The sequence below is a fragment of the Bufo gargarizans genome, chromosome 2, assembly GCF_014858855.1.
Source record: "Bufo gargarizans isolate SCDJY-AF-19 chromosome 2, ASM1485885v1, whole genome shotgun sequence".
NCBI lineage: Eukaryota > Metazoa > Chordata > Amphibia > Anura > Bufonidae > Bufo > Bufo gargarizans.
Genome location: NC_058081.1, coordinates 349,672,818 through 349,699,191, shown reverse-complemented (window position 1 = coordinate 349,699,191; position 26,374 = coordinate 349,672,818). Strand labels below are relative to the sequence as shown.

General features: G+C 40.7%; 1 protein-coding gene across 1 annotated transcript in view; it reads right to left on the bottom strand.

Annotated features, from left to right (window-relative positions):
* Positions 1-10,920: 10,920 nt before the first annotated feature.
* The window catches only part of UNC5A (unc-5 netrin receptor A), a 554,915-nt gene continuing 539,461 nt past the window's right edge, over positions 10,921-26,374 (bottom strand). The window contains 1 exon segment of the mRNA XM_044277435.1: positions 10,921-12,106. Coding sequence (XP_044133370.1) covers positions 11,941-12,106 — 166 coding nt within the window. The 3' untranslated portion in view covers positions 10,921-11,940.

Sequence of the window (26,374 nt, the reverse complement as noted above, 5' to 3'; positions counted from 1 at the left end):
AAACCAAGGTTGAACTTTTTGGCCATAATTCCAAAAGATATGTTTGGAGCAAAAAAACACACCGCACATCACCAAAAGAACACCATACCCACAGTGAAGCATGGTGGTGGCAGCATCATGCTTTGGGGCTGTTTTTCTTCAGCTGGAACTGGGGCCTTAGTTAAGCTAGAGGGAATTATGAACAGTTCCAAATACCAGTCAATATTGGCACAAAACCTTCAGGATTCTGCTAGAAAACTGAACATGAAGAGGAACTTCATCTTTCAGCATGACAACAACCCAAAGCATACATCCAAAGTATTTTGTGGAAGAAGTTCTATGGCACCCCCAATCAGTATTTGGTGGAAACAGGTGTAATGCAGCCCTCAATCAGTATTTTGTGGAAGAAAGTATATAGCAATAGCACCCCTCAATCAGTATTTTGTGGAAGAAGGTATATAGCACCCCTCAATCAGTATTTGGTGGAAACTAGTATATAGCACCCATCAATCAGTGTTTAGCGGAAACAGTTATATAGCACCCCTTAATTAGAATTTTGTGGAAGAAAGTATATAGCACCCCTCAATCAGTATTTGGCAGAAACAGGTATATGGCATCCCTCAATCAATATTTTGTGGAAGCAGGTGTATTGCAGCCCTCAATCAGTATTTGGTGGAAGAAGGTATATAGCAATAGCACCCCTCAATCAGTATTTTGTGGAAGACGGTATATGGCACCCCTCAATCAGTATTTGGAGGAAACAGGTATGTAGCACACCTCAATTAGTATTTGGTGGAAACCGGCATATAGCACCCCTCAATCAGGATTTTGTGGAAGAAAGTATATAGCACCCCTCAATCAGTATTTGGCAGAAACAGGTATATGGCACCCCTCAATCAGTATTTTGTGGAAGCAGGTGTATCACAGCCCTCAATCAGTAATTGGTGGAAGAAAGTATCTATTAATAGAACCCCTCAATCAGTAATTAGTGGAAGAAGGTATATGGCACCCCTCTATCAGTATTTGGCGGAAACAGGTATATAGAACCCCTCAATCAGTATTTGGCAGAAACAGGTATTTGGCACCCCTCAATCAGTATTTTGTGGAAGCAGGTGTATTGCAGCCCTCAATTGGTATTTGGTGGAAGAAGGAATATAGCAATAACACCCCTCAATCAGTATTTAGTGGAATAAGGGATATGGCACCACTCAATCAGTATTTGGCGGGAAAAAGGTATATAGCACCCCTCAATCAGTATTTGGCTGGAACAGGTTTATGGCACCCCTCAATCAGTATTCTGTGGAAGCAGGTGTATTGCAGCTCTAAATCAGTATTTGGTGGAAGAAGGTATATAGCAATAGCACCCCTCAATCAGTATTTGGTGAAAGAAGGTATATGGCGCCCCTCAATCAGTATTTGGTGGAAACAGGTATATGGCACCCCTCAATCAGTATTTTGTGGAAGAAGGTATATAGCATCCCTCAATCAGTATTTGGCAGAAACAGGTATATGGCACCCCTCAATCAGTATTTTGTGGAAGCAGGTGTATCGCAGCCCTCAATCAGTATTTGGTGGAAGAAGGTATATATCAATAAAACCCCTCAATCAGTAATTTGCGGAAGAAGGTATATGGCACTCCTCTATCAGTATTTGGCGGAAACAGGTATATAGAACCCCTCAATCAGTATTTGGCAGAAACAAGTATATGGCACCCCTCAATCAGTATTTTGTGGAAGAAGGTATATTTCAGCCCTCAATTTTTATTTGGTGGAAGAAGGTATATAGCAATAGCACCCCTCAATCAGTATTTAGTGGAAGAAGGTATATGGCACCCCTCAATCAGTATTTGGCGGAAACAGGTATATAGAACTCCTCAATCAGTATTAGGCGGAAACAGGTATATAGCACCCCTCAATCTATATTTGGCGGAATAAGGTATATGGCACCCCTCAATCAGTATTCTGTGGAAGCAGGTGTATCGCACCCCTCAATCAGTATTTTGTGGAAGAAGGTATATGGCACCCCTCAATCAGTATTTGGTGGAAACTGGTATATAGAACCCCTCTATCAGTATTTTGTGGAAACAGGTATATGGCACATCTTAATCAGTATTTTGTGGAAGAAGGTATATAGCATTCCTCAATCAGTATTTGACGGAAACAGGTATATGGCACCCCTCAATCAGTATTTTATGGAAGAAGGTGTATCGCAGCCCTCAATCAGTATTTGGTGGAAGAAGGTATATATCAATAAAACCCATCAATCAGTAATTAGTGGAAGAAGGTATATGACACTCCTCTATCAGTATTTGGCGGAAACAGGTATATAAAACCCCTCAATCAGTATTTGGCGGAAACAGATATATGGCACCCCTGAATCAGTGTTTTGTGGAAGCAGGTATATTTCAGCCCTCAATCTGTATTTGGTGGAAGAAGGTATATAGCAATAGCGATGCTCCGTATTTGACAGGCAGGGAATTATAGTCCCATCACTTTTATTTCTAGGGTCATTTTTTGAGGGCAAGTTATTTCCTGTCCCTCCAATACCTGCACAATTGAGGGAGTTCCTGCTCCGTTACACTGATGACACAGTCTGAATGAGGACGAAATCCAGTCGAAACAAACCTTAAGAACAAACCTTTTTTGCGACCGAGGCATCTGTGTATCTCTCTAGAATTATTTGATTTTGTAATTTATTCCACTTCTTTTTTTTTCTCACCAATTTATGTAAAATTACTATTATACCTCTACTTATTTTAGTATATAGGCAGTAAAAGTTATGTTTTAATTATTTAATTGAAACACATTTGCAATAAAGAAATATTCAAACATTTCACATCAACATTGTGCATTTTGCATCTGAAGGAAATGTTTGGTGGATACAATTGCTGTTAAAGGGGAATTTACAGTTTTTTTTAAGTCATGAATTCATTTACTTTTTATTTGCTGTGTGGAGGTTTACCCAATGTGCTTGGACATTAATGGTACAACTATTATTAGTTTACCTCGATTATGTTTTTCCATACCACAATCACCATATGTCCAGGTAATTCCAAGGGGTTCAATTCCTATTTGCTTGCAACTGTATATACCATAGTGAATGTATATGGACTATTGTTCTCATCATTAAATGTCCAAGACCTAAAGAATTTTAGGGGTGGCAGTACATAGGCTGAAAAAAAAAATGAAAATATAAGACTCTACTCACCTGGTTGGAGCATCATGATATCCTACCACAGTGCCTCCTGTCCCTGGTGATTCTGATGTCCAATGGACTGGAAGTGTGATGTGCTGTCTACATGCATGTCACTGCTACTGGCCTATCAATAGCCTCAAGGGTGATGTGTCAGTAATCTGTCTACATCACTGTAATGTAACCAATTGTTTGATTACTTATTAAAAGAAAATAATCATAGAAATCAAGATTTTAGCCAATTCATGTTTTTTTGACAAATAACATTTATCCGCATAGATAAGTATTTGTAAGATTGATTTAATGCTTCTGCAATTTTAAATTGAAGCTGGCTTCAATGATTTGCAACATCTGATTTTTGATTGACCGCTCTACATCTGTAGATACAAGGTCACCTTCACCATTAGAGAGATGTTTTACACCATTCTGCTGTTTTTTCACCTCATCAATATCTGCTAATTTTGACACTTCCAGACATCAGTAACTGTATCCTCACAGATCACAATAGATATTTTAGGGACAGCCCTAGTCTAATTAAATATGGATTGGTCTGGCAAAAAATGTTGATGGTATTTGACCTTATGAACAATATTTCTTGTTTTTTTTTCTTTCTCTTTACCAACTAAAAGTGTACAGTCTATTTCATTATTTCTATTTTCACATTGTGCATAAAGCTACTATAGATATGGTCTAGAGATCTGACTTATCACTAGATACAGACCTAGGCTTCTTTCACACTTGCATACAGAGCGGATCCGTCTGGTGTCTGCCCAGACGGATCCGCTTCTATAATGCAGATGATGGGATCCGTTCAGAACGGATCCGTCTGCATTATAGTTTAGAAAAAATTCTAAGTGTGAAAGTTGCTCAGACGGATCCGTCCAGACTTTACATTGAAAGTCAATGTGGGACCCGTGTAGGCCGGACAAGGGTCACCTTTATAATAATGGGGACGCCAGTCCATATGACATTCACTCTGACATACAGGAGTCCATCATAAGTTCTCGACCCACAGAGTGCTAAGGCTAAATATAGCGGTAATATTGGTTTCTTGCATTTCTACAAGCTCCTTCTACCATCGTCTGTCAGGCTGTATTGTAATGTACCAATATTGTACCTTTGTCTTAATTGCTCTACACCTCTTTGTGCTGATTCGCTTGAACATTATTGTAGAATTTGCTTTACTGCACTACTGTTTGTATACCCTTATCTTTGTCACAAAATCAATAAAAAGATTTTAAAAAGAAAAGAAAGTCAATGGGGGACGGATCAGTTTGAAAATTGAGCCATATTGTGTCAAATTCAAACGGATCCGTCCCCATTGACTTACATTGTAAGTCTGGACGGATCCGTTTGCCTCTGCAAGCAGCGTTCGGGTGTCCGCCTGCTGAGCGGAGCGGAGGACAGATGGTGCTAGACTGATGCATTCTGAGCGTATCCGCATCCACTCAGAATGCATTAAGGCAGTACGGATGCGTTCGAGGCCGCTTGTGAGAGCCTTCAAACGGAACTCACAAGCGGAGCCCCGAACGCTAGTGTGAAAGTAGCCTTAAATTTTAAACTACTCTTTTGCGATAGAATTAAAGGGGATTTCAATATGAGATTGGAGGGGGTCCAAATCCTGTAATCCGACCAATATGCTCTATGAATTGAGTGCAGTACTTTGTATGTACTTAGGCGGCTTCTTCCTAAGGGTCACATTCCATTTAAATGAATGGCCTCCTTTTTTAGTTCTTACCTTAGAAGACCAGCTGGGTCCTGTCATCTGCATATCCCAGCATGTCTGTAGTCCTCCTGATTTTTTTTTTCCTGAAGTTTGAATCATCACCCTCCCTTTCAAGTTTAACGATGGCAGTAAGGTTAGCTCTGTAAATGTCAAATATGTGTTATAAAGACTCATGATGAGTTTTTATAAAAATGAATAAATTTGTTTCAGTCTTGAGTGGTATACAACAGAGTTGTACATTCCAGCGGTAAAATGTTCATTTCTGTCATTCTGATAGAGGGGATCATGGGGGACATGGTCGTTATTTTTTGTGCTGTGGCCCCTGTTAATCTTCAGAAATATTCCTGCGGTAATATAGCTAGTTAACCACTTCCCGACCGCCCATTGACTTTAAACATCCTTGGGCAGTCGGTTTATCTCTGAATGGACATTCTGGAACGTCCATTCAGAGATCGCAGCTGCACGCTAATCATGCAGCTGTCGAGCAGGGGGCCCTCTGTCAGTGACAGCAGGGCACACCAGGGAGAAGGCAGGGACTGTTCTTTGGTGTCCCTGACTTCTAGATCACTGTATAGACAGCGCCCAACGAGAGCTGTGTATACAGATCAGGAAGTCCCGGCCTGGTGGTTATGTGACGGCCAGGGGAGTGCAGGAGCTGTCAGGTCTTCCATAGACCATGATCAGCCCTGTACTGAGGCTATACAGTGCAGTTTACTGCTTTACAGCATCTCTGGGGGGTGTATTTCCCCTGTAACTGGGGTGTTACTGGCTCTATAATAATATATGATCGGGGTAAATCATATGATATTATTATAGAGCCAGTCATTGTGGATGCGGTGACCAAATATGTCTATTTAATTTTTTTTCTTCTATTTTTTAACATTTTTTAAATAACGGATTTGGGGGGATTTTTTTTTATGTAAAACTTTTTATATATTTTTTTTTTTCAAAACCCTTTTTTTTTTTTTTTTCTTACACTTTGTGAACGCCATAAAAAACACCTCCCAAAAAACATAGTTTTAATCAATCAAAAAGTCGTATGTACCCGAAAATAGCAGCAATAAAAACGTCACCTCATCCCACAAAAAAAAAGCCACACAAGACCATATGGCTCTATGAAAATTGTAACACAAAAACATGATTTTTTTTCTGAAAATGCTCTTATTGTGTAAAATGTAAAAAAAGAAAAAAAAAATAGACATATTTGGTATCGCTGCATTTGTAACAATTGGCTCTACAATAATGTCACATGATCTACCCAATTAAGTAAACAGTGTAAAAAAACTAATAAAAATTATGCCAACAGTTTTTTTAGTCACCTCACCTCGCAACAAACATAATATCAATCAAAAAGTAATATGTACCCCAAAATGGTAGAAATAAAAATGATACCTCGTCCCGCAAAGAACAAGCCCTCACACAAGACTATAGCCAGAAAAATGTAAAAAATATGGCTCTAAGAAAATGGCAACACAAAAACATGATTTATTTTTCTAAAAAAGTTTTTATTGTGCAAAGCGTAAAAAAAAAAAAATAGACATATATTGACCAGATCTATACAAATATCACATGATCTTCCCCGTTAAGTGAACAGTGTAAAAATAAAATGATACCAAACAGCTTTTTTTGTGACTTCATCTCACAAAAATGAGATTAAGAGCAACCAGAAAGCCAAATGTACCCCAAAATTGTGCCCAAAAAAATACAGCTTGTCTCGCACAAAATAAGCCCTTACGCAGCTCATTCAACAAAAAATTAAAAAAAGTTATTGCTCTTAAAAACCATGACAGAAAATTCCATGTTTAAAAATCCAGATCCCCAAATAACAGTTTACGACCACAATTAGGGTGTTACTGCATTCAGGAGAAAGTGGGTAGCAAATTGTGGGGGGATATTCTCCTGTTTTCTTTTGTGAAAAAGAAAGTTTGGGCCTAAAGCACCATTTTTCATTTTTACACCCAAGTATTAAAAATTCTATTAAATATTTGTTGTGAAGTGCAAAATTATTAAAATTTTAATAATTGCTTCTAAAATTCTAAGCCTTCTAACGTCCTAAAAAATAAAATGACATTTACATAATGATGTCAACATATAGTAGACATATGGGGAATGTTAAGTAATAAATATTTTATGAGGTATTACTTTGTGTTTTAAAAGCAGTGAAATTGAAATTTAGAAAATTGCAAATTTTTCAAAGTTTTGGGTAAATTTGGGATTTTTTCATAAATAAAGGTGAAATGTATTGACTCAAATTTATGACTATCATGAAATACAATGTGTCACGAGAAGACAATCTCAGAATGGCTTGGATAAGTGAAAGCGTTGCAAAGTTATTACCACATAAAGTGGCACATGTCAGAGTTGCAAAATTAGGCCTGGTCAGGAAGGGGGTAAATGGTCCGGTCTGGAAGTGGTTAAATAAGGAAGGAAGAGTGGTGCAGCATTTCTTTCTTTGAGTTTGTTGGACTAAATATTGCTAGAGAGCAGAGGAAGCAAAAGTAGTAAACCGTAATATTTTTTTTTTCTTTTAGATTGCATGCTAGGACTTTTTTTTTTTACCTTTGTGAATTAGATACAATCAATATGAAACAATGGGTTTTGTAATAAGTAATTACAATGGTCCCTCAAGTTGCAATATTAATTGGTCCATAACTCCATGGAAAACTGGTAATTGGTTCTAAAGTCCCAAAATGTCATCTTGAAATAAGAGAAAATTAAGATTTATGAAAAATAGGCAAATGACTAAGACAGATAAAGTTAGTGAAATTTGGCTTGTGGGTGAAATTTCAGGATGAGCCTAAAATGCACTCTAACCTTTACAGGTGAACTTAATGTGACCTTCTCTAAACTTCTGAATGCACATGTCCAAGTGTTCAATGTTTCAGTGCTTTGTGCACAACTTGTTGTTCTCTAACAACAGGTGTTTGATCCATAAAACGCCCAATAAGTTTCCTGAAGCGTGAACTTTTTACGTTTTAGTACAACTTTCACCTGAAAGCCAAATAGCTCTAACTTTTTGTGAGAAGTCTATAACAGTCATGGTTATATGCTGGAAGCTGTAAATGACTTTCTATGATGAGGACAGTAGCTTCTTCAGGGTCTTGTATTGCACAAAGTCTCCCAGAAAAAATACAGCACCCTCACCTTACATCCAAAGCAAGAATTCCACCTGGCACAGATAGAGGACAGTACAGTACATGTAGTACTATACTGTACTGTAAAGAGAAGCTACTAGAGAGCCGACACAGGTGTTTTATAGAGACAAGCAAAGTTTTGGAAAATTCCATTCGGCTGCTTTGCCGAATTTTGCAAAAAAATTTGCTTTGTGACGAATTACCAATGACAGGGAACTGCGATAGCACTGTTCCCCATGATTGTACCCCTCAGATTCCGCGTTCATACATGATCGAGGCATCTGAGAGTAAAAACTGTGTAAAATTAACAGAAATATTTTTAATTACAAATCAAATGGAGGAGGTAAGTATGATTTTTTTTACACTATTTCAGGTTAAATTGATTCGCTACCACAAAGCGAATTTATGCTGAAATTTGGATCTAATTCCAGTTCGTTGGATTAGATTTGCTCATCTCTAGTGTTTAACCCAAAAAATGCCCATGTTGATTGGCTGGAGTCTAAGACATTGTATGTTAAGTCTAGTTTCAACTTACTAGTATTGATGAGCGACAGGGGCAATATTTGAATTCATGATATTTCGCAAATATTTGGGTGAAAATTAATCATATATTCGTGAATTCGAGAATTTGTGATTATTTTCTTGATTGTGAAAATCGGCAATGTAATATGCCCGTATTACGTGCACAATAAAGGCATGGGTCACTGCTGCTACATTTTTCAAGCTGCTAGAAGTTTCCTGAGACTGGAGAAAAAAGTTGGCACGCCAGAACATTACAATAGCTTTATATGCAAATAGAGTTCTCCAATTTGAGATTGCGCAAATCGGCAATTAATGATGCGCATATTTTTGGTCAATACGTGCAGCTTCACGTTTTAGCAGGCCTGGCTACATATTACTGACAGCAGAACCTATCACACTACCTAACACCCTGCACTGGAACCTATCAGCTACACTATCACGATATAACCTACACTGACTATCTCCCATTAACTATCTGCAATATGTATATATATATATATATATATATATATATATATATATACATACTAACTAATGTAATTAAATAGTAAAGCACAGACCACAGCAATGACACTGCTCCCTCTCAGAACTGCATAAAACTACAGAAAATGGCTGTATGGGGTAGGCAACTTTCCTATTGGTTGCTAGGGATGTTGCTAAGCTCTGACAAAGACATTGCAGCCTTCTCATTGGCCCACAATCAAGAAGGAAGGTTACTGATGAAAGAAAAATCTAGAATATTCAAGAATATGAAAATATAGCACTATATTCTAGATCTTCGCAAATTCTCAAAGTGGCGATATTTGCGATTCAAATATTCACACCCAACACTACTTACTAGGGTTCAGGAAAGACCATTTTGAACATATTGTATCCTGAGCACCTGTATATCTTGAAGGATCACTATATTAGACTTACAGGGGTTGTGTCACAAAACATATTCTACATGTTTCAAACCAGCACCTGGATCGGAATACTTTTGCAATTGCATGTAATCATAAATTTAGCATAGCCACTGAGTTATTCAATAAAATGTATCTGTATAGCACCACCTGCTGTTTGTTCTTTTTCTTACCTTTTGTCTATCTCACTGTGCTGGTTGAATGTGCTCAGTTTAAAACTTCAACTGCAACCAGCCATGTTCTGTTAGAAACTGTGGCAGATACAGGGGATAGAGCTGCAGCAGAACGGACATACTCCCTGAGCTGCCAGGCTGAAGATAATCTAGTAGAGCAACTCTAGTATGAATGTGAAGATCGTTGGACCCATGTGAGGCACAGGGCTGGTTCTAGCTTTGTTAGAAAGGGATTCATGTACTGTATGATGTCTGATTTTATTTTTTTACATCAATCATGGCATAACCCCTAAAAAGCAGTTGCTTGCTTTGTACCTGAATTTCTGTAATGTCATACACTAGTGAGCCTGAATAAGAACCTTCTAAATGGCCTCTGGGCTCTTCTTGGCACCCACATGAAGTATCTACTCTGTGCCCATGGGTATCAGTGTAAACAGATGTTGGCATCCATAGACTTTTTTTTAAGACAGCGCTTCTGTCTTTTACTGCTAATGTGCTGGATGTCTTGTATAAGTTCCTGCACCTTCACCACATGTGCAGTTGAAGACATAAGCACCATCTTGGAAAAGTTATGATTGCTGGCACCTGCTTAAACCACTACCATTGGATGCTGGGGGGAACTCCATGTGGGCTAAGAAAATCCCCTTAACAATTTAAAAAGGGTTTTCAGAGTGTTTCATATTGATGACCTATCCTTAGGATAGGTCATTGGTATTTGATTGGTGGAACTCTGACTCCCGTCCCCCTACTGATCAGCTGTTTGAAGTGGCTGCTGAGCTCCTGTGAGTGCAATGGCTTCCTCACAGCTTACCAAGCACAGTGATGTCCATTGGATATTGGCTGTGCTTGTCATTGCAGCTCAAACCCATTCACTTGAATGAGAATGTGTTGAACCTTGGCTGCGTGACTGATGAACGTGACACATTGGCCTAGAAAAGCGCTTTGGTAATCAGTTGGGGTTCTGGAAGTTGGACCCCCACCAAGCTAAATGATGACCTATCCTTAGGATAGGTAAACACTCGGACAACCCTTTAAACAATGCTATCGGTGGAATTTAATGCACCTCATAAATGTTCATCTTTTTGTATCATTTTTGAATGTTGTACTACGACAGAGGTCCGGTGACAACGAAAGGAAACTTGCTGAGTAAATGTTTAGCAAAGGATTCTATAAAATTTTAATTCACTATTTGCAACCTGCCCTTGCTCATAATCACAGAAGAAGCCTTAGCATACAAGAAAGGGTCTCTTCTTTTAATCAAACCATACAGACTGTTTAGCAATATATATAATTTATTTACATTCAAGTCACCTAAAAGTACTATACACCTTCAGCGGAATGAACATAATATATACATAAGGCCAAGTGTAAATACTTGAATGCACTTTAATACAGAATGTAGAAAAAAACACTGATCATTACACATTTTTATTGTTCCAATGACTTTTCTTGGTCTGAAAATAAAAACAACACTTGTGCACACGCATTCACAATCAAAACACACTCAATCATTCACTCCTGGAGCAGGGAGTGCTCTTGTTTTGCATATACAGCTGGCTTGAGGGGTGAAAGGGCCAATGAATTCTATTTTGGGGGGATTTCTCCCTTGATTAGGTAAAAAAATGACCTCTGATGCACCCTCTAAGGTTCGTATGGCTATTAAGTAGGGATGTATCTTTGTTTAGTGAGAATCCTTTTTTTTTTCTTTTTTATATTGCACCTTCACTTACCTGGGTATGGGTGTAACAACTGAACAACACAAACACTGGGTGTCACTGTCGCACCTTCACTGACAAGGTAGCAATACAAGACACTTGGTTTAGAGAGAGAAGTAAAGTCTGTAGTGATTGGTGGGTTGACTTCCCATGAAGGGTCTATGGTGCCTTTGCTCTCCAGTGCAATACGTATCAGGTGGGGTTGGTGTTTCTTAGTATGGTCCACAGTAGTTAACAAAACAACATTATAGACAATGCCCTCTTCACATACAGGATATGTCCATTCAAGCTTAACCTTCTGATGAAAAACTTATGAGAGCAGCATTTTTATTAAGTATTTGGCAGCACAGAGTTAAATGTGGCATCTGGCTCCGTTTTTGATCCTCCTGCTCTGCATAAAGGAGCTGAACACATGATTAACCCTTTCAGTTGCAGAGGGGTTAAAAAGGAAAGATGTGTTTGAAGCCCTCTAACCCACAGTTGCCAGGGAAGGGCCATTTCAAAGAGTAAGCCCACTGATTAATTTTGGGAGGTTGAGCCCCTTGGCCAAGCTTGGACTTGGGACTTGCTGGAATCGAGCAGATGAGCAATAAATCTTCAGCACTCTGCTTCTGACATCATGTACATAAGAGAGTCTTGTTTTCCAATCTCTGCCACTGCAGCTGCCAGTCGTGCCAGGTTTCCATTAGGGAAGTTTTGTGCTTCCCAAAGATTTAGGAGGATGGCGGTAGGGCTTGATTTTGAGATGAAGAAACCTAAATGGCTGTGAAGTAGAAAATACAGAAGTGATTATGTTATAAGTAACTGAAACGGAGTCGGAAAGTTTTTGGGAATATTATATCGGATAGGATAGGATAATAAAAAAAAAACTGAGGACAAGCAGACCAAACATCATATCTACTCAAATTGTGTAGCTAAATCATTTTCCTTCAAGTGATATTTCCTAAGGAAGTATGACTCCTTTGTTTATTTCATTATTCGTCATATCATTTTGTGACGTAGTGATTCTCACATTGTGCCTAAAATGCATTTTTTAATTAAGAGGCTTCTAAAATGTGAATCAAATCTAAATTTCATTTTAACAAACAGTGAATAAATGCACACCAGCACTCCAGATAGCAGATGTGTAGGTAATATAATTGTACCGTATATGTAATAACCGCTAAAATTCATTACCAGAAGCTAAAATAACTGTAAAAATCTACAATAAAAAACAATGCATATTAAATCATTGCTATCCCAATCCTGCAATAGGGATAAAATCAACTGCCTCAGGGCCCTTGCAGAAACGTATGTAGCACAACTATACTACAGTGGTACAATGAGATGCAGAAAGTCTTGTCACTGGTTAAATGCACTCTACTTTCAGAATGTACTTACATTGGACTCACTTTCTTTGAACAATCATATCCTACCCAAAATAATTATATTGGGCTAACTCTTTAAGGGTTTATTTACAAGCAGCAGATTTTTTGCAGAATTCGTGCGACTGCCCTATTTATCTGAATGGGGCTTACAGAAATCCATGCAGATGATACAAGAAACATCAGTATTCAGATGTATGGAATGAATTATTCAGTTGTAGACATTTTTGAAATATTTATGCCATTCAGAACTTATTTTTCTGTAGTATTTATTAAGATCCCTAAAGCGTTAGCTAAAACTAGAAAATAAAAAAATTCATTTGTGCTTTGACATCTTCTTCTCATTTCTTGATATGGTGAGCACATTTTCAAAAAGACTGCATCACTATCATATGTTGTGTTCCAGACCTTTTCTCTTATTGAAAAAAATCTGATGAAAGCGCAAAACATCTCAAGCAAGATACTGATCTAATAGCGACAGTAACAGGCATCTACATATGGACACGCACCATATTTGTTGCCTGCATATACACAATTTCTGCTCAGTATTTACATACGTTCATCTGAATGAAGCCTAATTCCGCCAGACTCATTTAATCATAAAAGAACTCTTCACTCCACAATTGAGAAAAGAGAATTGATTCCAAATGAATTTGACTCAATTCTGTGTTAATTCAGAATTTTAATTTTTCACTATTTGATTTAAGCCTCATGCACACGGCCGTTGTTTGGGTCCACATCCGAGCCGCCGTTTTGGCGGCTCGAATGCGGACACATTCACTTCAATGGGGCCACAAAAGAAGCGGACAGCATTCCGTGCTCCGTGCTGACAAGAATAGGCATTTCTACAATGGGCCACCCGTTCCGCAAATTGCGAAAAGGCACACGAGCGGCCTCCGTTTTTTGCGGATCCGCGGTTTGTGGACCGCAAAAAAGGGAACAGTCATGTGCATGAGGCCTTAGGCGAATTTTTCAAAATGGCATCAGTGATTTTTCAGATCAGAAGACAGGAAAGATGAAGAAGAAGGATCACATGACCCCAGGTGGTGTGTTTGCTTTTTACCATCAGCAGCCATGTATTTACCCATAGCTATATATGTTGCAGTCAGTAGTCACTTTAAGATTACTAATGCTGTCTTGGTGTTAAACTGTTTGAAATGAGTTGAATACAGTCCTAGGAGACCCCAGAATTCAATCCACAGCTTTTCAGGTCAACCTTCGTTTTGGTTCCAATTTATTCAGACCCAGATTAAATCCTCTGACTTATACAGCTAAATCGAATTTGAATCGAATTTCAAGAAATCCACTCATCACTACGCCACAGTAAGTTCAAGAATTCTTTAACATTCTATTTGTAAACCAATTTCTTAACTCACAGGGTTAAACAGAGTAAAACAAATCAGCCATGTAATGGTAAAAAACATTGATTTGTGGATTGAAGCATGTCTCAAATAGGCTTACATTCACATGAATGATTTTTCTTATGTTCCTGCTAGCACTCATTCACCTGCCTGCATGGCATGACTTCTGGTTCACATAAAGGACAAGTCTAGCTTTTGATTGTGGTCCCAGATAAATGTTATTAGATATAGTGCTTAGATACATATGGGGACACGGTTTGCACATTAGAGAGTGGCATATGAGGTCTTTTCACTGTATTTCTGCTAAATAGAATCATTTGGATATAAAACGTAGGAGTTGCCCCATCTCGGCCATCTTTCATAGCTGAGATGAGAATAACTGCAGTAAGCGCTGGCCATGAAAGGTGATGTTACGGAAATAACCGAGCAGCTGGTACTCTTCTGTTTCTATAACTCCCATAGCAGTGAATGCATTTGGATGCTTGGATGTTTCTAAAGTCTGTTTACCTCTGGCAAGCACTTACTTTGGTTATTCCCATTTTGATCATGAAAGGCAGTGGAGAATATTTATAAATGGTCCCTTTTTCCATAGGGGCCAGAGCTATGTAAATCCTTTCCTCCCTGGGCAGAGTTCTTCCAGGGAAGATCTTCATCAAGCATCTTTTCCTCACCAGGGTTCCGCTAGCACAGTGATGGAAAACCATTAAGAGATTGAATGACCAAACTGCAACCCAAAACCCACTTATATATTGCAAAGGGCCGACACTGCAATTTAACCTGAATACCACAGTCTAATAAAGTATATCTTCCATGTACTTTATCATTTAGCTATAATAGCCTGCCTACATTCAGTGCTCTTCATAGTGTGCCCTGCACTGATGAATGGCAAAGTGTAAGGCATATTGGTACCACTGCCCTAGGCTGAATATTACACCTCTCTCAATGAAACATGCAAGCTAGTTCTATTTTTAAAAGGACGCACTCTTTGGAGTGCTCTTTATCATTAGGGAGACAAAAATAAATACAAAATAAGCTTGAATATTGCATGCCAGATGACACTATGTTTGGTTTCTTGCAAGAGTATATGAAACTCACATATCTTAATTTGGCTTTCATGAGAAAAGAATAGCATTCTTTTCTATTTTGGAAGAAAAGCTCATTTGAATATCTTTCCCAGAAAGCCAAATGTATGCAAATTAGCTTGCCTGACAAAAAAAGAAAAGGGGATATCCTAAAGACAAAAGAATTAAGATATGTGATTTGCGATATACTCTTCCTAGAAACCAAGAGTTATTTTTCCTGGCATAAGTTTCTCAAGCATATTTTTGGTCTCCTTAATGATAAAGAGCACCCCAAAGAGAACCCAACAAAGCAAATCAACTAAGTAAGATAAGTTTCTCTTGAGACATTCTGATTTTCTTGTCATTTTATAAAGAGAACTAGCTTGCATGTTCAATTGAGATATATGCTTTATGAGATGTTGCAATTCTCTTGTCTTGCTTTCAGTTAAATGTTACTTTGGAGTTTTTTGTTTTGTTCATTTCATGTTGAATTAAAGTGATGAAATAAAATTGCTAAAGGTGCTTTCTGTTTTTGTTATACAGGTGATGTATGGTCCGGTGAAAAGGAAAGAGCTTTAAGTATACCTACTTGATGTGCAGCAGCAAGTAGGTATACTTATAGCTCTTTCCTATTCAAAAAGTAAGAAAAACACAACAGCAATATGAGTGCTGCATTATTTTCACACAGCAAATTGGCAGAGTTGCTTTCCTGTCTTTTAAGGGCCTGGCCAACAATACTGCGCATGTGTACTCTGCGTACCATGGACTCTCCATAATAAAAAAAAGGGTGCCCCTTAAACAAAGCATATATGTTGTTGAGAAACACACATTTCTGTACTAGGTTCTCACTAAGCCTCATAACTGCTGTAGATACAAAAAGAGCTAAATGAAAAACTATGGAAATCCTCATTGTGGTAAATACACTGAGAAAAAAAAAGCATATTCAACCACTACTAGTGCACTATAGGCAGCAGAGAGCCTAAATGATGTAGATCAGAGAATTAATTCTGAATTTGTCCCATATTTCTTGTGAATGGCGCTGGTGCTGCTGCGCGAGTCATGTGCAGCGTTCGCCGCTAGTTTAATCATTTCAACTGACATGTTACCAGCTCTTTAACTTTTATTTTGCCTGCTCCTGATGAGGTGCCCTCTATAGGGCACTAAGAAACGCGTAGAAAAGGGCTGTATGCAATACTCTGGTGGTTATCAATACATGGACACCTTGGAGCTCAGTGTTCAGGTTATGTCTATGGACCCTATGTTAGTTTGGTGGCGATATTAGTGGGACTGAAACAATACAATAGTCCTGTTACCAAGGGCCATCAGCTTTTTAGTGTGATAACTCTGTGGATAGCTACTGGTTAACTGTGACTATCCATAAACAGTGTTACCTGGTGTCCGCAGTGTATCCACTTCAATTTATAAACAGTTAGGGAATTATTATATTTTTACAATGATATTTAATAAAGTTTTGTTATTTTTATTTTAAACCATGTTTTCAAGTAGTGAGCACCTGTGTTGTGCTCAAATATTTCAGTGTAGCAGGGCTGCCATAGGAATGACAGTGACGTGTGAGTGATGAGCGAATTTCTCAAAAATTACATTCGGCCGATTTGACAAATTTTCCGAAAAAAAATGTTTTGATCAGAATTAATTCATGACGAATCGCATAAAAAAACGGCTATTTCCGGGCTTCATAGAGCCTTCATATGGGTGTAGAACACTGTGCCTTGCAGTAACACTTATAGGGAGTCTACTATGGTAGTGAAATAATACTGTCAGTCAGCATGACATGCAGATGACAGGCGTCGCTATTAGAATCACACTGCACACTTCACTTATTTGGGCAGTCACGGGCCAAAACCGACCAAATAACTCAAGTATTAACTCAGCTTTACAGGTCGATGTTAGTGTAAAGAAGAAGCACACTCCTTTTACACCCTCATCAGCTAATTTCACACAGATGTCTACAGAACCTGTTCTATTAAACACTTATATAAGTAGAGCCCCCACCCCGACAAAGTGGAGAGGGTGTCAGCAGTAAGTTTGTGTTGATGTCACTGATTAATTTTCCCTTCCTCTGATCCATCAGAACAATAACCCACAAAAATTTAATCCTGTCTGTGGAGCATACGCCTTCATTCGGTCAGCATTTGCTCAATAATCCATCAGTATTGCTAATGCCCAAAAAATAACAGGAGTGGATCTAACACAGAGATGAGACGTGATTTGCATGTCTTCTGTGTTTTGCACCCACACCTGCTTTTGGCTACCAAATCATAAGCCAAATCTGATGGGACCATACAGGCATTACAGCTTCTACACAGACAGGATCTGTTGTGCGTCTCATTTTTCCTTCCTTCTGACAGATCAGAAGAAAGGTCAAATAAATGATGATGTCAGCCAGGCCGAAAGCCAAAATAGTGGACCAGTCATGAAGTGGGGAGGGTGGAAACAGCATGAGAAGTCCACAGAGTGGACCTATGAAATAGTGATGAGGTGTAAGCAGCATGAGGAGACCACAATGACAGTCTGGAGTTGTCAGCAGTATGAGGAGGCCACCTAGTGGGACAATGACCGAGTCTGAAGGTGGCGGATGCAGCATCATGAGAAGGCCACCGAGTAGCACAATGAGTCTGTAGATGGCAGCAGTATGATAAGGCGACTGAGTGGCAAGGTGACATAGTGTGGAGATGGCAGTAGCAGGAGGAGACCACAGAGTGTCAAGGTGACATAATGTGTAGATGGCAGCAGCAGGAGGAGACCACAGAGTGTCAAGGTGACATAGTGTGGAGATGGCAGCAGCAGGAGGAGACCACAGAGTGGCAAGGTGACATAGTTTGGAGATGCAGCTGCATCAGGAGACCAGAAAGTGGCCAGGTAACAGAGTGGAGTGGTGGGTGGCAATACAATTAGCTGCTGACCAAGGTGGGTGAAATAAGGAGCATTTGGCATCAGATGTGTGGCATCAGGCGGGTTGCAGCATTAAAGTAGTAGCTGAGGCAGGTAGTCAGAAGAAACCGGTCTCTTGTATCAAAGTGTTGGTGTGGCACCATGGATAATCTAGTCTTATGCATCAGCAACTGGTGGTTTGAAATTCTGTCTGATCCACATCTGATTCATCTTGACAAAAGTTTCTCCACATTTTGGGTGGACAGGCAAGTTCTCCTTGGGGTAACTATGGCCCCTGCCGCACTAAACACCTGCTCTGATGCAACACTACTGGCCGGGCAGGACAGCTTTTCCAGGGCAAACTCTGCTAGTTGTTGCCACAAATCCAGTTTGGCTACCCAGTAGTCCAGCGGATCTTAAATGTGTGGTGGCAGGGTGCTGTCCAAGTATACCACCACCTGCTGGTTCAGGTCCTGCTCCAGGTCTACCTGCTGCTTCTGGTGAGTAGTTTTTTCACTATGCGGGTGAAGAAAACTACGCATCAGCAACTCTAGACTCAGGCTGCTGCTGATGGAGCTGGTACTGCTCCTGCCACCCCACCCCTCCCCAGCAGCCGGAGGATGGGGACAATAGGTAGCGGCCAACTGACTACATAGGATGTCTCTGTAGTAGTTTAGTTTATACTCCCTCTCAGTGGATGTAAAAAAAAGGCCCCCATTCTGGACCGGTAGCGAGGGTTCAACAAGGTGGAGAGCCTGAAGTCAGTCCTCTGCCGAATGGTGAAAATTCGACTGTCACTACGCAAGCAAGTGAGCATGCAGCGGGCCATTTGTGCAAGTGACTCGGAGGGACTCCCTGTCTCCATCTCCACTGTATACTGCCACAGTGTGTCCGGGTCCCCTGTCTCATCTTCCTCATTGTCCTGTAGATCCTCTGGCTGATCCTGCTCCTCCTGTCCTATCAGCTGAGTAGAAAAAACACCCGTTTGGCTACACATTGCCTGTGCGCCAATGTCCTCCTCTCCCTCCTCCAGTTCAGCCCCCACAGGGCTCATGTGGCCGTGAGATAGAGGAGCTAACGTCTTCTGTACCCTGACTAGCCATTGTTACCACCATCGGTTCCAGGACATTAAGCAGATGAATGACGACGTTCATCCCATAGTCCTGGCGACTGACAAATAACATGGCATCTTCAAAGGGTCTGAGCAAACGGCAGGTGTCACGCATGAGCTGCCAGTGGCTGACATCGAAGTTACAAAGGAGAGTACTCCTATCCGCTTGCATCATCAAGAAATCATTGATGGCCTTTCTCTGTTAATGTAGTCGGTCCAACATATGGAGGGTGGAATTCCAGCGGGTGGAAACGTTGCAGATCAGCCTATTTTGAGGGATGCCATTATGCCACTGCAACTCAAGGAGGGTGTGCTTTGCAGTATACAAGCTTAAGTGCATGCAAAGTTTCCTGGCCATATTAAGGATGTCTTGCAGATGAGTGGAAGACTTCAAGAACCGCTGGACAACCAGATTAAACACGTGTGCCATGCAGGGCGCATGGCTCAACCTTCCTTGACGCAGCACCGACACAATGTTCTTCCTGTTGTTGGTCACCATAGTTCCGATTTTGAGTTGTCAGGGAGAGAGCCAGGATTCGATTTCTTGATACCTCACACGGAGCAGTTCCTCCCGAGTGTGAGTCCCTGTGTGACTCTGTTTGACCAAGGCAAACCAGGTGCAGAACAGCGTGACACTGCCGAGCCCTGCACATGTGGCATTCTGGAGGGGCACTGTGACTTGTCCCTGCAGTGGAGGCTGAGGACATGGTGGAGGATAAGGAGGCAGAGGCGGACATTGTCGCAGGACCAATGGCATGACAACGTGGAGGAGGAAGCCGGTTGCATGTTGCTGGTGTGGCTGTGAAGGAACCACATTCACCCAGTGGGCCGTAAAGCACATGTATTGTCCCTGACGGTAGTTACAGCTCCACACGTATGCAGACACTGACAGGCTCAAGGACTGGCCCACCTTCTGTTCTACATATGTGTGCAGGGCTGGTTCTGCCTTTTTCACAAAGAAATGACAGCTTGGGACTCTCCACCTTGACTCAGCACAATCCATCAGTTCTCTGAAAGGTGCAGAGTCCACCACTTGGGAAGGGAGGAACTGAAGCACCCACAACTTGGACAGTAGCACGTTCAGCTTCTGCGCCATTGGATGTGTGCACGCATACGGTGGTCGATTGCTGATGGAATGACTGATGAGGAGTAGGAGCAGAAGCATCTGGACCAGCAGAAGATGGGATTGACAGACAGCTCCCTTCGGCTGAGGTGGTAGAGCCTTGACTGGCTGAAACCGGGTGCGTGCCACTGGGTGATGTAGCAGTTGCTGGGGCAGGCTTGACCACCACATCGGAGCACTGGTTCTCCCAGGCCACTGTATGGCGATGCTGCATATGTTGACACAGGGCCATAGTGCCAACATTGGCACCCTGGTCACGTTTCACCCAAAAAAAAAAAAAATGCCACACTGCCGAGTAGGCGGTATTTTCCCCCCAACAGTCCACACTGACTGATTGCTACCGACGCTGCCTCCGTGAACTCCTGAACCACTACCTCCCAGGCAGGTAGGCTGCTGCGAAGCAGGTGGTCTACCCCGGGCACGTTTGGCTCCCGACCTCCCACTAGTGCCACACTGCTGACTCCCAGACATTCTACCACCTTGCAGGCTCCGCCTCTGTCTCACGGTCAAGCTGACACCCTCTTCTCCCGATGATGATGGAGCTCGTTCTGCACCTGGCTCCCAAGTGCAATCGGCTTCATCATCATCATCGACTAGTGTCTGCACATCACTTATGTCCTCCTCAACAGCCCCTGTGTCATGAGCCTGACCACTTGCAGCACAAGCTCCCGTGCCACTCTCCTCATCGCTACTTGCGGCGGATGTCTCCCCCAGATCTTGGCTGGGCAGTAGCTGCTGACTGTCCTCTAGTAGCTGTTCCTTGCTGAAAAGCGAAGCTGAGCCTACAGCATATACTACTTCTCGCGGTGAGGGAACAGAAAGGACAGAGGCAGATTGAGGACAGGTTGAGGGCACAGGGCCTGCTCCCGGGCCATGCCAACTAAGGGTTGTGTCTTAGGAACCCACCGACTGTTGGCTGGGGGTGTCTGATGTAACTTGGGATGACGTGAATGACAGAGTTAACCAATAAAGAACCGCTGGGTTGCTGGTCAAGACACGACCTCTAGATGACACCGGGAGCTCAGGCCTGTCGCTGTGACTACTGCTGCCACGACCCCTTACTCTGCTGTGATCTCTGCTTGCACCAGAAACATTCATGCCTCTGCCACTCCTCTGTGCATGGCTTGGCACTTCTCTGTCTGACATACTTGTAGCTGAACTAAACAAATGAAACTGAAATGAAAACACCCCTAAATGCGATGAATTGATTGTTCTTTTTGTACTGAAATAGGCCACTAAATTATTTATTTGCAAATAACAGCAAACGTGAACTGAGTATATATTTCTCGTATTGTACTGAAATAAGTCACTTTATTATTTCTGCGTAAATAACACCAAATGTGAACAGCGTGTATTTTTCTCTTTTTCTCTAGAACTATGACAAGAAACGCTTTTAGCGCAAATAACACCAAATGTGAACGTTTATTTTTCTCTTTTTCTTTAGAAATATGACAAGAAACTCTATTAGCAGAAATAACACCAAATGTGAACAGCTTGTATTTTTTTCTTTTTCTCTAGAAATATGACAAGAAACGCTTATAGCGCAAATAACACCAAATGTGAATGGCGTGTATTTTTCTCTTTTTCTCTAGAAATATGACAAGAAATGCTTTTAGAGCAAATAACACCAAATGTGAATGTTTATTTTTCTCTTTTTCTTTAGAAATATGACAAGAAGCGCTTTTAGTGCAAATAACACCAAATGTGAACGTTTATTTTTCTATTTTTCTTTAGAAATATGACAAGAAACTCTATTAGCAGAAATAACACCAATTGTGAACAGCTTGTATTTTTTTCTTTTTCTCTAGAAATATGACAAGAAACGCTTATAGCGCAAATAACACCAAATGTGAGCGGCTTGTATTTTTTTCTTTTTCTCTAGGAATATGACAAGAAACGCTTATAGCACAAATAACACCAAAAGTAAACGGTGTGTATTTTTCTCTTGAAGTATGACAAGAAAAGCTTTTAGTGCAAATACAGTAACACCAAATTTGAACAGTGTCTATTTTTCTCGTATTGTACTGAACTGCCAATAGATGTTTTTAGAGCAAATAACACCAAATGTGAACAGCGTATATTTTTCTCGTACTGTACTATAATAGGGCATTAAACGCTTTCACCATGTACAGCGGCAGAAGTGAACAGAGCATATATTTCTCTTTTTCCAAAGATATTAGCCACTAAAGGCTTTTCAACATAACACTTGCTCCCCTACAACAAATTGCTGGAATGACAGAGCTATATAATGGCTATTTGGATCCCCAAATAATCTTCCCCTGCACTTGAAAATAATATTTTTTTTTACCAATTATGTTTTCTATATGACTCTCTCTAGCGCCTGAAACGTCTGTCCCTGCACTTAGATGATATGAAATGATTTCTCCCTTTTTTTGCACAATGAGGTTAATGAGTTTTCCTTTCACTCTCCCTAGCGCCTACATAAATGTCTGTCCCTGAACAAAGTACGATAGTGAATTGCAGAATATGAGATGGCCGCCGTATTTATAGGGCTGTGAAATCACCGGGCTGGCTGGCTGCTGATCGGCTGCATGCATGGCATTGTGGGTCATACTGCTCTTCCCAGAGTTCCTTGCCCCATGTCCTCACACGTCTAGCTGCCATTTTAGCCGCCATTGTAGCAACCATGTTAGGAAAAATTGTGATTCGATCCCATGAAGCAAGAGGAAATTTGCATTCGTTCTGAATCAAATTTTTCCTGAAATCCGGAACAAATTCGACTTTGTCAGCTTTGATGCGCTCATCTCTAACAGTGACACAGTTCATATGTCGCGGTTGCAGCAAACACTTCACGTATCACACTGTGAACCCATTCATTCCTATGGCAGTCCCACTACTCTGCAATCTTTGGTCATGCGACAGTTGCCGCTATACAAAATCGCTGTGTAGACGTACCCTTTAAGCAGCGAAGAATATAAAAGATGGATGCTTTGATTGCAGAATGCAGTCTCATTACACATTGATTTATTTATTCTTAAATATATTACTTGCTTTGCAGTTGCTTGGCTGAGTTTATATAGTACTTTATGTGTCATTTAATTTAGGTAATTTAGTAATTTGCTATTAATGTATACTTAAGAGTGTGTACTATTATGCCATTGTAAACTACTAGCATTGATTTTCTTTCACATTTCAGTGTTTTCAACATGATGAATGGCCTTGTTCTAAGATTCCTCTATATTGTAAAACAAGACCCTATGGAAAATTGCCATGTCTATAAAGTATAGACTTTATTTATATATTTTTTTTATTATCATTGCGTTCCCAAAAGTTATGTCTTTTAAAATGTAATTTGTTTCTTAGTTAAAGCTCTCTGCTGTCAGCAAACTTTTAGGGAAACTCCACAGGCTGTACCTCAAAAGCAGATACAATATTATGCAGTTGGAGCAATTCTTTGTTGAAAAATGCATTACAAAATTGCAGGCTTTAGTTACACCAAAAATGTATTATTTAGATAAAAGTAGGCACCCCTTGGAAATGATTGGAAAACTTGCTAAAATGGTCACAGTTTCGGTCACAAAGTTTACATTCTGCCCAAACCACACAATTAACCCTCCAAAATCTGGGGGTATGTCTATTCCCATTGAGGTATATGTATTATAGTTACAATATGTAAATATTGATAGCTAAGGTTTGAAGATGTGTTTTCTATTCATGTTGTACAATTGAGTAGCATACAGATGTAGCATTGCTAGATAGAACCTCAGTCCTATTTCTATGCTATTTGCATACTGTGATGCCCAGTCAATTATCATTTGAATGACTGTGCTATATAGACTTAAAGGGGTTGTCCGGGTTCAGAGCTAAACCCGGACATACCCTTACTTTCACCCAGGCAGCACCCCTGAGGCTAGCATCAGAGCATCTCATGCTCCAATGCGCTTCCTTGCCCTGCGCTAAATCGCACAGGGCAAGGTCTCTTTTGTTTTCAATAACACACTGCCAGGCGGAAACTTCCGCCCGGCAGTGTGTTCAGTTACATCACCGGCTCTGATGCGGGCGGGCTTTAGCGCTGCCCTAGCCGTTTTACTGGCTAAATCCCACCCATCAGTGCCGGTGATGTCACCAGGCTTCCGGGCAGCCCCATGGAGAGCCCCGGCATGTCACCAGATCTCCAAAAAATGCTTTTGCCCTTCTTGATTTAGCGCAGGGCAAATGAACTGCTCTGATGCTCAAGACAGGGAGTATGTCGGGGTGAAAATGGGGGTATGTCCGGGTTCAGCTCTGAACCCGGACAACCCCTTTAAGTGCTATGGGGCAATACCTGAGTAGCATAGTATTTTGCTAAATTAAATACTAAATACTGCATCAACACATGTTTAAGGCCTCTAGATAGTCTTCATTAACATTTTCTGCTATTTTGCTGCTGTAGAGTCTGTTCACATCCTCTAGATAGCTGCCTGTCTTCTGAAATAGATGCAATAGCACACGGCTCCTAGGTCAGCTGTCCCTACTCTCTTCTTCCCTTCTCTCAGATTTAGGCCGCCTGCAAGCAATGCGGGTGATTGCACATAATATACACAGATATTTCTGTGCAGAATTACTGATTTCTGTGCATTTTTAAATCCACACTGAGGGTCAATTTCAGCATGGTAACAATCCAGAAAGTGTACATGAGATTTGTGCAATCTCATACAATTCAGGGGTGCTGTACTACGCTGCAGTTTTTCTGCATAGCAATCCACATGGAAAAGCCGTGAGTATTCCGCAACGTGTGCAGGTGGCCTTAGAGATATCAGCAGGGTGAGGGAGAAGGATGTATATAGCAGATCAGAGAGTGGAGAGAGTGAAATTCATCTTCAAGTCTTCAGAGAGGGCAGATCACACTGTCTGTATCAAAGGATTGATGAATCACGCAGGCTCAGTAAATGAGTAAAGAGGTCAGAGAGCACACAAGGCAGACTCTACAGGCAAAGGAAGGGGAAAATCTTGCACTTCTCATCACATGGGAGAGAAGAACCCTCATGGGCTGTAATAGGAAAAATCAGTACAATAAAGCTGTGAATGATATAGCTAGTGAAGATAGCAATGTCTAAGGATCACATAAATTATATCCAGCATGCAGTACTGAGAGTGACACAAACTCAAGAAAAGTCAGAGATTAGGTGCAGGTTGTAAACTGTATATCAAGAAATGAAAGAATGAAGATTGCAGACAGAAACCCAAGTTAACTGCTAACACGTCCACAACATCTGCCCTTTTTATCATTATGCCTTTTGTCTGCAATGTTATTTTTGCATAAAAATTTAAAAACATTCATCAAGTTGGGTTTTTCCTTATATTTAGCATTTTTTATGTTATTTATAATGCAGTAAAAACAGCTTTTATTTTTAGTCTTTCCTAAGACTTTTGGTATGAAGTTTGGAAATTCTTTGAGGCTGCCAAGGAAACAAAACACTTTGGAAGGATATCTAATAACTGTGACATTTTCATTTACAGTTTTTGTGCAGAGGGTGCATAAAGGGGCAAAGCAATGGCTGGTTGCTATGGTTTTTGAGCTTGTGCTCTTATCTGCAGATTTTACAAGTGATATAGGTGAGAAGGACAAGCATTTCATAGAAGAAAAAAGGATGTTTGTTAAAGGGAAAGTATTGTGCAATTAAATCAGTTGTAAGAAGGTACAAGGAATCATTGTGGATGATAGGTACGTGTCACCGAGGTTCCTGGCCTCGGTGAAGTAAGAGCCGGTTTTTATGTGTCAGCAGTAGTTGCTGTTTATCACCTTAATACTTAGTTAAGCTGTATAGCTGATCTGGGATGGCTCTTATTGGGAGTAGTCAAAGTGCTGGGTGGGTGACTACTGCCCATGTTCCAGGCTGGGTTTTGCTAGGCCTGAAAAAACAGCCAGCACTGCCAGGTGAGGAGGATTACCTCAGTCTGAAAGTGGAGCTCAGGAGGTGTGTGTGCTGGGATCTGAGGCTTGTGCCGTGCTGGAGGGCTGTGACCCGTCTGTAAGGGAAACAGGCCCTGTAAAAGCCTGCTATGGACTGCAAGAGGCAGAACTGCCAACACGGTTATTTTCGTGTACTGGGATCTGAGGCTTGTGCTGTGCTGGAGGGCTGAGACCCATCTGTAAGGAAAAAGGGTCCCCTAAAAAG